Source organism: Eriocheir sinensis, chromosome 9 (genome assembly GCF_024679095.1).
Source record: "Eriocheir sinensis breed Jianghai 21 chromosome 9, ASM2467909v1, whole genome shotgun sequence".
Lineage (NCBI taxonomy): Eukaryota > Metazoa > Arthropoda > Malacostraca > Decapoda > Varunidae > Eriocheir > Eriocheir sinensis.
The window spans coordinates 3,776,798-3,791,650 of NC_066517.1; the positions used below are offsets into that span (position 1 = coordinate 3,776,798).

General features: G+C 43.6%; 1 protein-coding gene across 1 annotated transcript in view; it reads left to right on the forward strand.

The window, feature by feature from the left end:
- The window catches only part of LOC126996261 (G-protein coupled receptor GRL101-like), a 140,406-nt gene that overhangs the window by 14,896 nt on the left and 110,657 nt on the right, over window positions 1–14,853 (forward strand). The window contains exon 3 of the mRNA XM_050856637.1: window positions 12,814–12,885. Coding sequence (XP_050712594.1) covers window positions 12,814–12,885 — 72 coding nt within the window. The remainder of the gene's footprint in view (window positions 1–12,813; window positions 12,886–14,853) is intronic.

The window sequence follows — 14,853 nt, forward strand, 5'->3', positions numbered from 1 at the left end:
CTTAACAATGGTTCACATAAATGCCCGCTTACTACTAGCTAACATAGATGAGGTGAAACTATTAGTCAGAGAAAGAAGCGTTGATATTCTTTGTGTCAGTGAAACGTGGCTTCTCCCGCACACTCTTGACAGCCACGTCCATATCCCTGGATATCATATGTTCCGTTGTGACAAGGGCCACGGGGGAGGAGCTGGTGTATATGTTCGAAACAATCTCACCAGCAAAGTGATAACGTGTGACCTTGCTAGGCCTAATGGTACTGAGGACCTCTGGATCAGTGTACAGTGCAGAAAACTACCCTCAGTAATAATTGGTTGCGTCTACCGACACCCCAAAGCTCCTCAGGAAACCTTTGACTATATACACGAGACCCTGAGAAACATGTGCCTGAAAAACAAATGTTTTTATATGCTCGGTGATCTAAATGATGATTTGCTATCCTACGGAAATAAATTAAGTACCATAATAAGCATAAACAAATTACACCAGATTATTGACAGACCTACCCGTGTCACCCCTCAGTCAGCCATACTTCTAGACGTCATTATCACTAACAAACAGGACACAATTATACACAAATACGTAATACCTAACAATATAGCCGACCATGACCTTATAACGGCAACGTTTAACATCACCAAACCTAAGCGCAAGCCAGAAATGAGAACGTTTCGTCATCTTGGGGCTTACAGTAAAGACCTGCTCTGTGATGCCTTACTAGGCGCTGCTCCCGCCCTAAATGAAATTCCCTCCACGGACAACGTAGACATACAGGTAAACACCCTCACGTCTGTACCATCAAATTGCTTGGAACAATTTTTTTTTTTTTTTTTTTTTTTACGTTGATTGCCTATTGCGCCGGTAGGCATCTTCCCGGTGGGGCCTGATGGTCGGCCCAAGGCTTCTTCCAGGTGGGGCCTGATGGTCGGCCCAGCCCGTTCTGGCGCAGGCGAGTGTTTATAGTGGCGCCATCTTGCACTGGCTCATGCTGCCCCCCGGAACTCGTTCTTGATTCGCTTGGACGGCTTCCTCTAGAGTCCGGGTTGATGGGTGGGCTTCAGGACAGCATGTGGGTAGTTTTAAGCCACTCGGCGGTGACTGAAAAATCCGAGTGGTAGCGTGGGGATTCGAACCCGCGTCGTCCATCACGCGGTGAATGTGGGCCCAGTACGCTACCACCTACGCCACCGCCTACCCTAATGCGCTCCTTTTGTCACAAAAGAAATCAACAAGCCTTTTGCCCCCTGGATTAACGACGAAATTCGCTCAGCAATGTCAACACGCAACACCCTCCAAGCGTGCCTAAAGCAAAATCGAAATGATGCTGAATTACTAGAGCAATATAAACACCATCGAAATAGAGTAAAGTCACTACTGCGAAATGCTGAACAATCCTACTACCGACAAAAAATCTACGACTGTCGAGGCAATTCAGCTGCCACCTGGAGAATAATAAAAGACCTCACACCCAACAATAAAGAAACTAATAACAACAACTTCATTAATGAAAATGAAGTGGCGAATAAATTCAATGACCCGTTTGTTAACGTGGGGGAACGCACCTTCCTAAAAACGCAAAACAATCTCAGCATTACAAATCAAAACTGTATTATCCCCCAACAAGATATAAATCACCGTCATCTTTTCAGGCCCAGCCCCGTAGAAATGAACGCAGTCATATTAACTATCAAACACCGAAAGAACACTAACTCCGCCGGTCCAGATGGGATTGCACTTCAGCCCATCAAAGATTTACTACCGGTTACGATCACATTCATCACTACTATCATCAACACGTCGATTGTTACAGGAAAATTCCCTACCATGTGGAAACACGCGACCGTCATACCTATCTATAAAAAAGGAGACAGGGACGACGTAAACAATTATCGCCCAATATCACTGTTACCTATTCTCTCAAAAATATTAGAGAAAATTGTAGCCCAACAGATGACTACCTTCCTAGAGTCCAAGAAACTTCTCTAACAATCAACACGGCTTTAGACCTAAACTTTCAACTGAGACCGCCCTAACTACAGTTACAAATAAACTATACAGAAATATGGATGAGAAGAAATTATCCCTTATAACGTTGTGCGACCTATCAAAAGCCTTCAATAGCGTAAAACACGAAATCCTCATAAATAAACTACTCAAGGTTAACATAGACTCTTTTTGGTTCCATGACTTTAAATCACAGAAGTCAAAAAGTTAAAGTGGATAACACCACGTCTGCGACTGCACCGATAAAATACGTAGTTCCTCAAGGCTCAATATTAGGACCAATTCTCTTCATCATTTTTGTCAACGACCTTGCTGAAGCAATACATGGATGCGAGATAGTCCAGTACGCAGACGACACGCAGCTCGTGAACACTGGTACTATTGATGCACTGCCTGACCTCATCACGGCGGCACAAACGACCTTCTCACTGGTCAGGGAATACTTTAATAAAAACGGCCTGTTACTGAGCACTAACAAAACCCAGTGTATCTTTATTGGGACCAGGTCAGTTATCAAACAAACTCCCCAAGACACCACTCTCCTTTTTGACAACACTCCCATCACTCCCAGCAAACACATCAAAAACCTTGGCGTTTACATGGACTCCCACTTGACGTTTAACATACATATTAACGAGACCCACAAGAAAGTCATTGGTACTCTAATGTTCATAAACAGAATTAAAGATAAATTTGACAATGTAACACGTAAAATAGCTATTGAATCACTTGCTCTAAGTATCGTTAATTATTGCCTACCAGTTTACGGCACTACAAATAGCACACTAATTAAGCGAGTACAAATCTACAGAACTTTGCAGCAAAGATATGTATTGGGGGACCGAGGAGGCGGGACCACGCCACCCCCTTCATAACACAATTGCACTGGCTTAAAATGAACAAGAAGATAATTTTTGATGTTGCTGTAACTGTATATAAGATAAAATGTAAAATGTATCCAGAGTGGTTCCTGCAGCTGCCTACCACAACTGAGGTGACACGGAGCAGGTACACAACAAGACAGCGGGACAACCTACATGTTCCCCACACCAACACACACTGCGGGACACGTTCGCTCCTAGTACAAGGCCCCAGGCTATGGAACGCTCTCCCACACCATGTAACACTATCAAATACCATACAAGTGTTCAGAAAAAGACTAAAACACTACTTGCTTGATAATGATATAAATGTCAACTAGAATTCTATCGAGACCACGCTCACACTATTCTGATATTGATTTATATAGCTTAGAAAACTCTTAGCTTAAGTCGTACTTTAAATTGTATGTTATTCAGTAATACTTTTAATGTATAGAAAAGCCATTTTTATGGAATAAAATGATTCTGATTCTGATTCTCTCTCTCTCTCTCTCTCTCTCTCTCTCTCTCTCTCTCTCTCTCTCTCTCTCTCTCTCTCTCTCTCTCTCTCTCTCTCTCTCTCTCTCTCTCTCTCTCTCTCTCTCTCTCTCTCTCTCTCTCTCTCTCTCTCTCTCTCTCTCTCTCTCTCTCTCTCTCTCTCTCTCTCTCTCTCTCTCTCTCTCTCTCTCTCTCTCTCTCTTTCTCTCTCTTTCTGTTTCTATCTCTCTCTCTCTCTCTCTCTCTCTCTCTCTCTCTCTCTCTCTCTCTCTCTCTCTCTCTCTCTCTCTCTCTCTCTCTCTCTCTCTCTCTCTCTCTCTCTCTCTCTCTCTCTCTCATTTAAACAGCAAGATACTACGGTATACATAGGACGAAGGGACGGTGAAATTGTCTTCAGGCTAGAGACGACCTTTGTCTTGAAGTCTGGTTCTCTCCCTTCCCCTTCTTCCTTTTCTTTCTCTCTGTATCACATTTTCTCCGCTTTCCTCCTCTTCTTCTCTCCGTCACACTCTCAACTTTACGAAGGGAGAGAAAGAGAATAGTAATAAGAAGAGATAAAGAAATTAACGTGATAGAGGGGAAGAAGGGGAGAGAAAGAAAGAAAAAGAAAATAGAAAGGCATTACCAATGGTTAAAGAAGGGAAGATTAGGAGAGAAAGGAAGGAAAAAAGAAGAAGGAAAGAAAAGGCAACGACCAACGCAGTAAAGAGGGGAAGAAGGGGAAAGAAAGAGAGGATCAAGAATAGGAATAAAAAGAGAGGAAGAAGAAAAAGAAGTAAAGAAAATTAATAAAAAGAGAAATCAATGGAGGATGAAGAAAAAGAAGAATAGGAAAGGAATAAAAACGAGAGACATAAGTAGAGAAGGAAAATTAAGAAGAAAAGAAAAGGAATAAAATGAGTAATAAAGCAGAGGAAGAAGAAAATGCGAAAGCGATAAAGCGATAAAGGAGGGAAGCGGGGAGGAGAAACAGAAGAAGAAGAAAAGAAGGCGATGACGAACATAAAATACAGGTGACGAAGGGGAGAAAAGAAGAAAATGAAGAAAAGAAAAGGGATAAAAAAGAGAAATAAGAAGAGGAAAATGAGAAAGAAAAAGAGGAAAGGAAAATAAGAAACAAATCACAACAGGAAGAAGATAATGCTGACAGCGATAAAGCAAAGAGGAGGGAGAGGACTCAGTTAATAAAGTAAAGCAAGTGATCGCGAGAGGAGCAACTGAGGGTCATATTCTTTAACATTTCGTCCACCAAGCACACACATACACTCGACAAGGCTTTCATAGGAGTTTTGGGTCTTTTCAGCGGTACTTTTATGACCCTGGTGGTAGTTTGACCGTTCTTCTGTGCCGTGAACGTGAAAAAGCACTCATGAAAACCCGAATTCTTAAACATTTGACAAACATTCTTCACGGCTTTCCTAGGAGTTTGGGGCATTTCCAGCGGTACGTTTATGACTCTGGTGGTAATTTGACCGTTCTTCTGTGCCGTGAACGTGAAAAAGCACTCATGAAAACCCAAATTCTTAAACATTTGACAAACATTCTTCAAGGCTTTCCTAGGAGTTTGGGGCATTTCCAGCGGTACTTTTATGACCCTGGTGGTAGTTTGACCCTTCTTCTGTGCCGTGAACGTGAAAAAACACTCATGAAAACCCAAATTCTTAAACATTTGACAAACATTCTTCACGGCTTTCCTAGGAGTTTGGGGCATTTCCAGCGGTACTTTTATGACCCTGGTGGTAGTTTGACCCTTCTTCTGTGCCGTGAACGTGAAAAAGCACTCATGAACACCCGAATTCTTAAACATTTGACAAACATTCTTCACGGCTTTCCTAGGAGTTTTGGGTGTTTCCAGCGGTACTTTTGTGACCCTGGAGGTAGTTTGACCCTTCTTCTGTGCCGTGAACGTGAAAAAACACTCATGAGAACCCGATTAATCTCCTTTTCGGCCTCTAGAATCAGTTGACGTGCGAAGTGGAGGCGTCTGAATATACAGAGAAAATTCTTACACATTTCGTCCCTCAAGCACACACATTCTTCAAGGCTTTCCTAAGGAGTTTCGGGCATTTCAGGAGGTAGTTTTGTGACCCTGGTGGTAGACTGACCCTTCCTGTGTACCGTGAACGTGAAAACCACTCATGAGATCCCGATTAATCTCCTTTTTGACCTTTAGAATCAGATTGTAGGAAAATGATTGATGCACAATAGTAATAATAATAATAATAATAATAATAATAATAATAATAATAATAATAGATGTTGAGTCGCTATCAGATGAGAGAGGTCGAGTTACAGGAAGCGTTGCAGAGACTGTCATTTGCTTTGCTGCGTTATTCTTTTCATTGTTTTTGCGCTGCACTTTTATTCTTTTTTTCCCCCGATGTGACGGAGATAAAAAAAAAAGTGGAAAATGTGAGTAAGTATCTGTTGAAACACACGCGAGGAGTGTTAATTCTTGCTGGATATCACCTGTGTGTGTGTGTGTGTGTGTGTGTGTGTGTGTGTGTGTGTGTGTGTGTGTGTGTGTGTGTGTGTGTGTGTGTGTGTGTCCTCGGGGGTACACACTCACCCATCAGGCCCAGGGAGGATTGTGTGACTAAGCCTTTTCATTTTTTTGCTTTCCTCCGGTTTATTCAGTTTTGTTCTCCTCCTCCTCCTCCTCTTCCTCCTCCTCGGACTTTCCCACTAAATCATCTTCCTGTAATTTAACGTTTTCTCCTCCATCGCCTCCTTTATCACACTTTGTTTTCTTCTTTCCGCTCACCGTTCCTCATCTTCACCTTAATTTATCTTTCATCTCTCCATCACTGCCCTTATCCATCATACTCTCCCGCCCCTCCCTTCCTCTCTATCTCTGTCTCCCTCCCTCCCTCTCTTCCTCTCTCTCTGTCTCCCCCCCTCCCTCTCTTCCTCTCTGTCTGTCTCCATCCCTCCCTCTCTTCCTCTCTCTCTGTCTCCCTCCCTCCCTCCCTTTCTTGTCCGTTAACTGCTTTATTGCTTTCCTCTCCTTTCTGTTCTCTTTCTCAATCTCCTTTTCTTTCTTTCTTTCTGTATCTTTCTCTGTTTCTTTTTCTTTCTTTCTTTCTTTCCTCTCCTTCCTTCTCCGTCAAGAGCACGTTACCCTGCTGTGAAAATAAACGAACAAGACTCAGAGAAATGACTCCGTTTAAGTAGCAAATACAATAAGCTGACGATTGTAAACATATGTACACCTCCAAAGCAGCAAACAGCTGACGACGCAGCGGTATATGAGGAAAGTCACGCCATAACACAAAACGAGAAGTCAGTAATTATTGGGGACTTTAGTAATTGTCCCAACATCGATTGGATCACGATGAATGGAGACCAGGAGGGTAACAGACGTTGGTAAAGAGATGATTGCGGGGAGACATGATACAAGTCCTCAAGTCCTTCAACAAGTTAAGCAATATAGATCACTCCTGACTCTTCACGTTACGAACTAACCCGAGAACAAGAAGCAACGGTAAAACAATTCAAGCGAAGCGATGCAGTACGGATATCGGCAGGAGCTATTTCTCGAACAGAGTCGTCCGCAACTGGAACTTTCTTCCTGCAGAAGTAGTCGGTGCGGAAACAATCAACTCCATTTAGAATCCCATTGATCGTCACTTTGCTGCGTCGGGAGTGAACTGAACGTATCCACGAGTATGGGCAGAAGTGCTTTGATCCTTTCCGCAGGTCACTCCTGTCACTGAAAGCAGGCAGCCTCGCAATGAGCCGACACGCTTTATGTTGCCTGCTCGTCCATGTTTCCATGTTTCTCTCTGCTCTTCCTCCTTCGTCCTTCCTTATTTGCCTCCTTCCTTGTTTCCTCTTCTTCCTCCTCTTTTTCAGGCTTCTTCTCTGCATCCTATCTTCCTTTCTTTCTTATTTCATATCTTTCTTTCCTCTCCTTCCTCACTTCTCTGTACCTCCCTCATTCCTTCATTCGGTCATTCCTGATCCCCGCCTTCCCTTCCTTCCTTATCTCTCCCTCCTAATTCTTTACCTTCTTTTTCTCCTCCTTCCATGTTTTTCTTTCCTTTGTTTCCTCTCTCTCCCTCTTCCTCGTTTCACAACATCCCTTCCTTCCTCCGCACCGTACCTCCTCCTCCTCCTCCTCCTCCTCCTCCTCCTCCTCCTCCTCCTCCTTCTCCTCCTTCTCCTCCTCCTTAACTTCCTTAATCCTTCTTTCCCTCCTTCCTCCTCTCCATCAGTGCTTTTACCTCCCTCCTCCCTTTCCTACCTCCTTTTCCTCCCTCCCTCTATCTTTCCTCACCCCAATCCCCTTAGCCTTATATTAGCCTTTAAATCTTTCCTCCCTCCATGTTTTTTTTCTCCTTTCCTCCAACCCTTCCCTTCTTTCCTTCCATAATTTATCTTTCCTTCCTTCCCTCACTTCCCCTCCTCTCTTCTCTTTCTCTTTTTATCTTCCTTTTTTTTCATTTTTTCTTTCCATATCCTTTATATTCTTTTGTCTTTCCTCCAAACCTCAATTCCTCTCCTCTCTAACTTTTTTTTCCTTCTTTCCATCTGTTTTCTCTTCTCTCTTCACGCCTCTCTCTCCTCTTCCTCTTTCCCTTCGTCCAGTCTTTTTCTTCCCGTGTTCGCTTCCATTCATTTATTTTTTTGTGGCGCGGCCAGACGCTGTCAAGAATCGGTCCCGCAGTCCGCACAGTCCTCGACGACGGCGGGCAGTCAGTGTGCAGTCTGCGACGAGCCGGTGTGTGGTCGGGCGTGTCGGCATGCATTCGCCGACAAAATAACGTTAAAATTCCTCGCCGTCCTGGGGCGAGATCTGAGTTGCTTGGGACTCAGAGGCAAACAGATCCTGAGACTTTTGTTCCCTGCCGTGGTCTATGGTGGAAAACTGTAAGACTGGTGCAGCGCTGGAGAGGAAAAAGGGTGTGCTCTGCTGAAGGTGGGTATGTATACCAAAAAGTTTCGGTGGACTCTGTTACCATCTTCTGTGAGAAATGTTCTTACATAAATAATATTATACATACATGGAAAACGGATACACATGGCAGGGCGGGGTGGGACAAGGCCGGTTGGGATTATTTCATACGTCAGGTCACAAGTGGGAGATTCAGGTCAACTCCCCTCCCTCACGCTGTGGTGGACGGACGAATGGTTTAAATCCTTGGGGCGGTCGACCGGAGTCAGTGACCATACGCCGATCGGTCGGTAATGGGCCTGCTCGTGGTCGGCGATGGGCCGACTCGCGGTCGGCGATAGGCCGGCGCGCGGTCAGGGTGAGGTTGCCGACAATCTTGGCGTGCTCGTGGCCGGCCAAGAATCTGGGCGCGTTCGCCGTCCTTGGTCGTGATGGTGTGACAGGGACTTATCTGTTCTCCCTTCTCTTCTTTTTTTTCTTCCTCTATCTCCCTTCGTCCAGTCTTTCTTTTCCCTCCGTGTTCCCTTCCATTCATCCATTTTTCATTCTCCCTCCCTTTGTCCTCCCCTCTATTTTGTTTGTTTATTTATTTCCTTCTTTCATATCACGTTCCTCCCTCCTTTCCTCTCCCCCCCTCCCGTTCTCCCTCTCTCCCTCCTTCGTTTCGTCTTTGATCCAATAAATTTTGTTCTCTTTTTCCTGATTGCTTTATCTCCCTCATTCTCTCTCTCCCTCCACCCCTCCCTCCCTCCCTCTCTCTCTCCTTCCCTCCCTCCCTATCTCTCTCCTTCCCTCCCTCCCTATCTCTCTCCTTCCCTCCCTCCTTCCTCCCCTCCCTCCCTTCTTCTCATTTGCTGTGTCGACTTATGAAAAGATTATGATAGAGGTAATTCACTTCCTACTCTGGAGGAAAAGGGAGGAGGCGGAGGAGGAGGAGGCGGAGGAGGAGGAGGAGGAGGAGGAGGAGGAGGAGTACAAATGAAAAGCAAACAGCAACCGACCTCTTGGTCTGTTGTTGGTTGAAGGAGGAGGAGGAGGAGGAGGAGGAGGAGGAGGAGGAGGAGGAAGGAAGGAAGGAAGGAGAAAGTGAAAGAGAAGGAGAGGAAGAAAAGGAGGAGGAGGAGGAGGAGGAGGAGAAGAAGGAGAAGTATAAAGAAAGGAAAGAGAAGGAAAATGAGAAAGAAAGAAAATAGAGAAGAAGGAGGAAAGAAAAGAGGAGGAAGAGGAGGAGAAAGAAAAAGAGGAAAGGAAAGAGAAGGAAAAGGAGGAAGAGGAAGAGAAAAAGGAGGAGAGGGAAAGAAGAGGAGGAAAAGGAGGAGGAGGAGGAAGAGGACAAGTAATGGTCAAATCCAGGCATTGTTAAAAATTTTTAAACAGCTTTCAACATGTCTTCTATGTTTTACTCTCTCTCTCTCTCTCTCTCTCTCTCTCTCTCTCTCTCTCTCTCTCTCTCTCTCTCTCTCTCTCTCTCTCTCTCTCTCTCTCTCTCTCTCTCTCTCTCTCTCTCTCTCTCTCTCTCTCTCTCTCTCTCTCTCTCTCTCTCTCTCTCTCTCTCTCTCTCTCTCTCTCTCTCTCAGTCAAGGAGAGAAAATTGTTTTACAGGTTAAAGAAAGAGCAAAGCACGCCCGAAAACATTAGACTTTATCATGATGCCAGGCGACGAGTAAAAAGATCAGTATGTCAGGCAAAGCGTAGATATAAAGAAAATATTGCAGCCAACTGTAAAAATAATCCGAAATCCTTCTTCAGTTATATAAACAACAGAAAGGCGATCAGAAGTGGCATTGGACCTTTAACAAACAGCGACGGGGCACTAGTGACTGACAGCCAAAACATTGCAAACCTCTTTAACAATTAATTTTCAACGGTGTTTAATACTAACAGTCTTCCTCCCACTACCACCTACACCAGCACTAATGTTAATCTCGAGCATGCATTGCCTAATTTTGAAATAACAACTGATAAAGTCCTAAAAGTTCTCCATTCACTTAAAACAAATAAAAGTCCCGGACCCGACAAAGTATATCCTATACTACTTAAAGAAACAAAGAGCGAAATACTCTCTTCCCTCACAACCGTATTCAATATGTCCTTGCGACAAGGCATCGTCCCTTCGGATTGGAAAAAGGCTAACATGACACCGATTTTTGAGAAAGGAGACAAAAAAATATCAGGTAATTACAGACCCATTAGTCTAACTTCAGTTGTAGGTAAGCTACTTGAGAGCATAATTAGAGACAAAATTGTGAGTTACCTTGAAAGCCACTCATTAATTGGGGATTCACAACATGGCTTCCGTAACAAAAGATCCTGCCGATCAAACCTATTGACCTTTTATAACGACCTCTTCTCAGTTTATGACGTAACCAAATCATTGGACGTAGTCTATCTTGATTTCCAGAAAGCGTTTGATAAAGTCCCACATCATAAATTACTTTATAAATGAAAGCAAATAGGTATTGACGGTCAAGTAAACCAATGGATCGCGAATTGGTTGAGCAACAGACAACAAAAAGTGGTGATTGACGGATTTAACTCAAAGTGGGCACCGGTCACTAGTGGCGTCCCTCAGGGCTCGGTTTTTGGCCCAGTGCTCTTCATTATTTACATCAACGATGTGGATGTTGGACTCAATAATCGTATTAGTAAATTTGCAGACCACACAAAGATTGGTAACTCGGTTCTCACTGACGAAAACAGGCAAAGCCTCCAAGAGGATTTGCACAAAATTTCAGCTTGGTCGGATAGATGGGAGATGTCCTTTAACGTAGACAAGTGCCAGGTCCTTCAAGTTGGAACAAGAAATAAGAAGTTCGATTACGAAATGGGCGGCGTTAAACTCACAAGCGTTCAATGCGTTAAGGACTTGGGGGTCAAAATCGCGTCAAACCTCAAATTCTCACATCAATGCATCGATGCAGCAAATAAAGCGAACAGAATGTTGGGCCTCATTAAAAGAAACTTTTTATTCAAGAATATAAAGATGTAATACTTCCGCTCTACAATAGTTTAGTCAGACCCCACTTGGAATATGCGGTACAGTTTTGGTCACCCCACCATACAAAGGACATTGCTAAATTAGAAGGTGTTCAGCGTCGGGCAACAAAAATGATTCCTTCCTTGCGCAACAAATCCTACGAACAAAGGCTTTCCACCCTTAACATGTTCCCTCTTGAGAAACGTCGCCTCCGAGGAAAACTGATCGAATGTTTTATAATACCTAATGGTTTCACGAATGTAGACAACAAAATTGTTTATGATCGATGACACTTTGCGAACGAGGAACAATGGCATAAAACTCAAATGTAGACAAGTAAATTCAGACTGCACCAAATTTTTCTTCACCAACGTTGTAGTGCGAGAAAGCAATAAGCTCCCACCTTCAGTGGTCCAGTGTAACACGATTGACTCCTTTAAAAACAAGCTCGACCGTCATTTCCTTGAACTTAATATTATCTAGAGTAGAAATACAACGTTTTGGAGCCATCTGAATAGTGTAGAATCACTTAGGCTTAAGGACAGGCTACCTATAGTCGGTCTAAATTAGCTTGGCCAATTTGCACCGAGAGGCCCCTCCCCCATTCTGGCTAAGGTCCGCCCCCCTTTCACCTGATTGGCTGTTGATGACATCATAGATTGTATGAAAGTCACGTACCAAATATACATGATTGAGATAATCTAGCTTCTTTCATGATTAAAAAATATTCGAAACTTAATTGAATAATGATACTCTACTTAAACAATCAATGACATCACTTAAGAAACAAAGTACAATCATAATACTGCAAGTTTTCAAGGGAGAACGGGCCCTGCAAAACGAACACTGAAGGCGATGATAGTAGGCTATCTATAAAGTAAGGCACACTTTCCGTCATTATTTCCTACATAGCTCATCCACATAGGCATACCAAATATAATCACATAAAAAATATATTCTACAGTAGCTTTTACAAGTAGGAATCATTGTATTGAGGAATAAGCTTCGTATCTGTGGCTGTTGCGCTGAGCATATTTTTTAATCATGAAAGAAGCTAGATTATCTCAATCATGTATATTTGGTACTTGTCTTTGATACAATCTATGATGTCATCAACAGCCAATCAGGTGAAAGGAGGGACGGAGCTTAGCCAGAATGGGGAGGGGTTCTTCTTCTGTGATTTTCTATCTAAATCTCTCTCTCTCTCTCTCTCTCTCTCTCTCTCTCTCTCTCTCTCTCTCTCTCTCTCTCTCTCTCTCTCTCTCTCTCTCTCTCTCTCTCTCTCTCTCTCTCTCTCTCTCTCTCTCTCTCTCTCTCTCTCTCTCTCTCTCTCTCTCTCTCTCTCTCTCTCAGTTCTTTCTTACAGTCAATATTTCTACTTTACCTTTTTCTTCCTTCATATATTTTCCTCTTTTCCATCTGACTCCTTCAGTCGCTTCCTTCTTCAATTCCTTTTACTCCTTTTTTCTGCCAATTAGTTAGTTTCCGCTCACTCTCTTCCTCTCCCTATAGCTATCAATCTATCTATCTATCTATCTATGTATCTTATTCTCTCACTCTCTCTTTCACCTTCCAGAGATCTAAGTCACCAGCGTCTCGCCAGGCTCCATCGACATGCATTCCTGGGGCTCCGAAGTCTGCTCAGTCTGTAAGTATTGCTGCAACACTCTCACTGGGGTGTTGCGAGTGTGTGTTGTGTGTGTTTGTGTTGCTCTGTTCTTGTTTTTGTTAGTGTTGGTGTTGATGGTTGAGTCTGTTATTTTGGCTTGAGAAAAAAGAAAGCGTTTGTGTGTGTGTGTGTGTGTGTGTTTGTATTTGTGTGTACGAGTTTATTATCTGTTTTTCTTGGTGTGTGTGGGTTTTGATCAGGAGAAAAGCGTATCATGTTAGTATAATGATGTGTTTCTTTAATAGCCCTATGACTCTGTGTGTGTGTGTGTGTGTGTGTGTGTGTGTGTGTGTGTGTGTGTGTTTTATAGTAAAGGAAACAGCTTAAGGGCAAAAATACAACAACCGCTCAGCATTGCTTCTATAAAAGCAAAAAGAAAATAACCAAAAGAGGGATCAATTTTGAGTGGCGAGGTGCGTTGACACTCCAATTTTGAGAGTTCAAGTCGTGGGCAGGAGTAAGTACAGAGGAAGGAAGGCTGTTCCACAGTTTACCAGTGAAAGGGATGAAAGAATGAAGTTGCTGGTTAGCTTTCACATAAGAGTGTTGGATAGCATAGGAATGAGCAAGAGTAGAAGGTCGTGTGCAGCGAGGCCGCGGAAGGGCATGCATATAGCAAGTTCAGCAAAAGATAGAAAGAGATGCAACACTGCGGCGGAATTTAAAAGATAAAAAAACCTGTCAGTAAGAGGAGTAGAATTGATGAAACAAAGAGCCTCAAACGCCACTCTGTTCAGTAGGGCTGTGTGTGTGGAGCCCCCAACACATGAGATGCATGATACTCCACACGAGGGCGGACAAGGACAGTCTCTGGGAGGGGGAAAATGTAGTGGAGACGATACAGAACGCCCAATCGAGGAAGTTGATTTAGCAAGAGAGGAGATAAGAATCTGTGTGTGTGTGTGTGTGTGTGTGTGTGTGTGTGTGTGTGTGTGTGTGTGTGTGTGTGTGTGTTATAAGTCGCCAGATTCAAGCTAATCGTAATAATAAAGAATCGGAGCACTACAGCGAAGCACCACTCAATACGTAAAGAAGCTCTACAGAATCACGCTCTAACGACGTTTTAGGGATCAATGCGAAGCCCCGAGGAGACCAGATTACGTGTTATTAATCTCTCTCTCTCTCTCTCTCTCTCTCTCTCTCTCTCTCTCTCTCTCTCTCTCTCTCTCTCTCTCTCTCTCTCTCTCTCTCTCTCTCTCTCTCTCTTTATCATTCCTCTCCATTGTCTGCCTCTCCTGACTCTCCTTTTCTTCCCTCTTCCTTCTTGCATTGCTGTTCATTATCTTCTCCCTCTTTATGCCACTTTTTTTATTCTTTATTCACTTATTCTCTTTCTCTTTTCTACTTTCTATCTCTATGTTTTTTTTTTTTACATCAGAGGACACGGCTCAAGGGCAATAAAAAAGTACAAAAAAGTCCGCTTCTCGCCGGTCATATAAAAGATAAAAGTAAAGAGTAGCCAAAAGAGAGGTCAATTCCGGGTGGAGAGGTGTCTTGATACGCTCTTCTTGAAAGAGGTCAAGTCATAGGCAGGAGGAAATATAGACGAAGGAAGGCTGTTCCAGAGTTTACCAGTGAAGGGGATGAAAGAATAGAGGTACTGGTTAACTCTTGCATAAGGGGTTTGGACAGTATAGGGATGAGAATGAGTAGAAAGTCGTGTGCAGCGGGGCCGCAGGAGGGGGGGAGGCATACAGTAAGCAAGTTCAGAAGAGCAGTCAGCATGAAAATATCGATAGCAGATAGAAAGAGAGGCAACATGGCGGCGGAAATTAAGAGGTAGGAGACTATCAGTAAGAGGAGGAGAGCTGATGAGACGAAGAGCCTTAGACTCCACTCTGTCTAGGAGAGCTGTGTGAGTGAAGCCCCCAACACGTGAGATGCATACTCCATACGAGGGCGGACAAGGCCCCTATAAATGGAAAGCATCTGTGCGGGGGAGAAGAA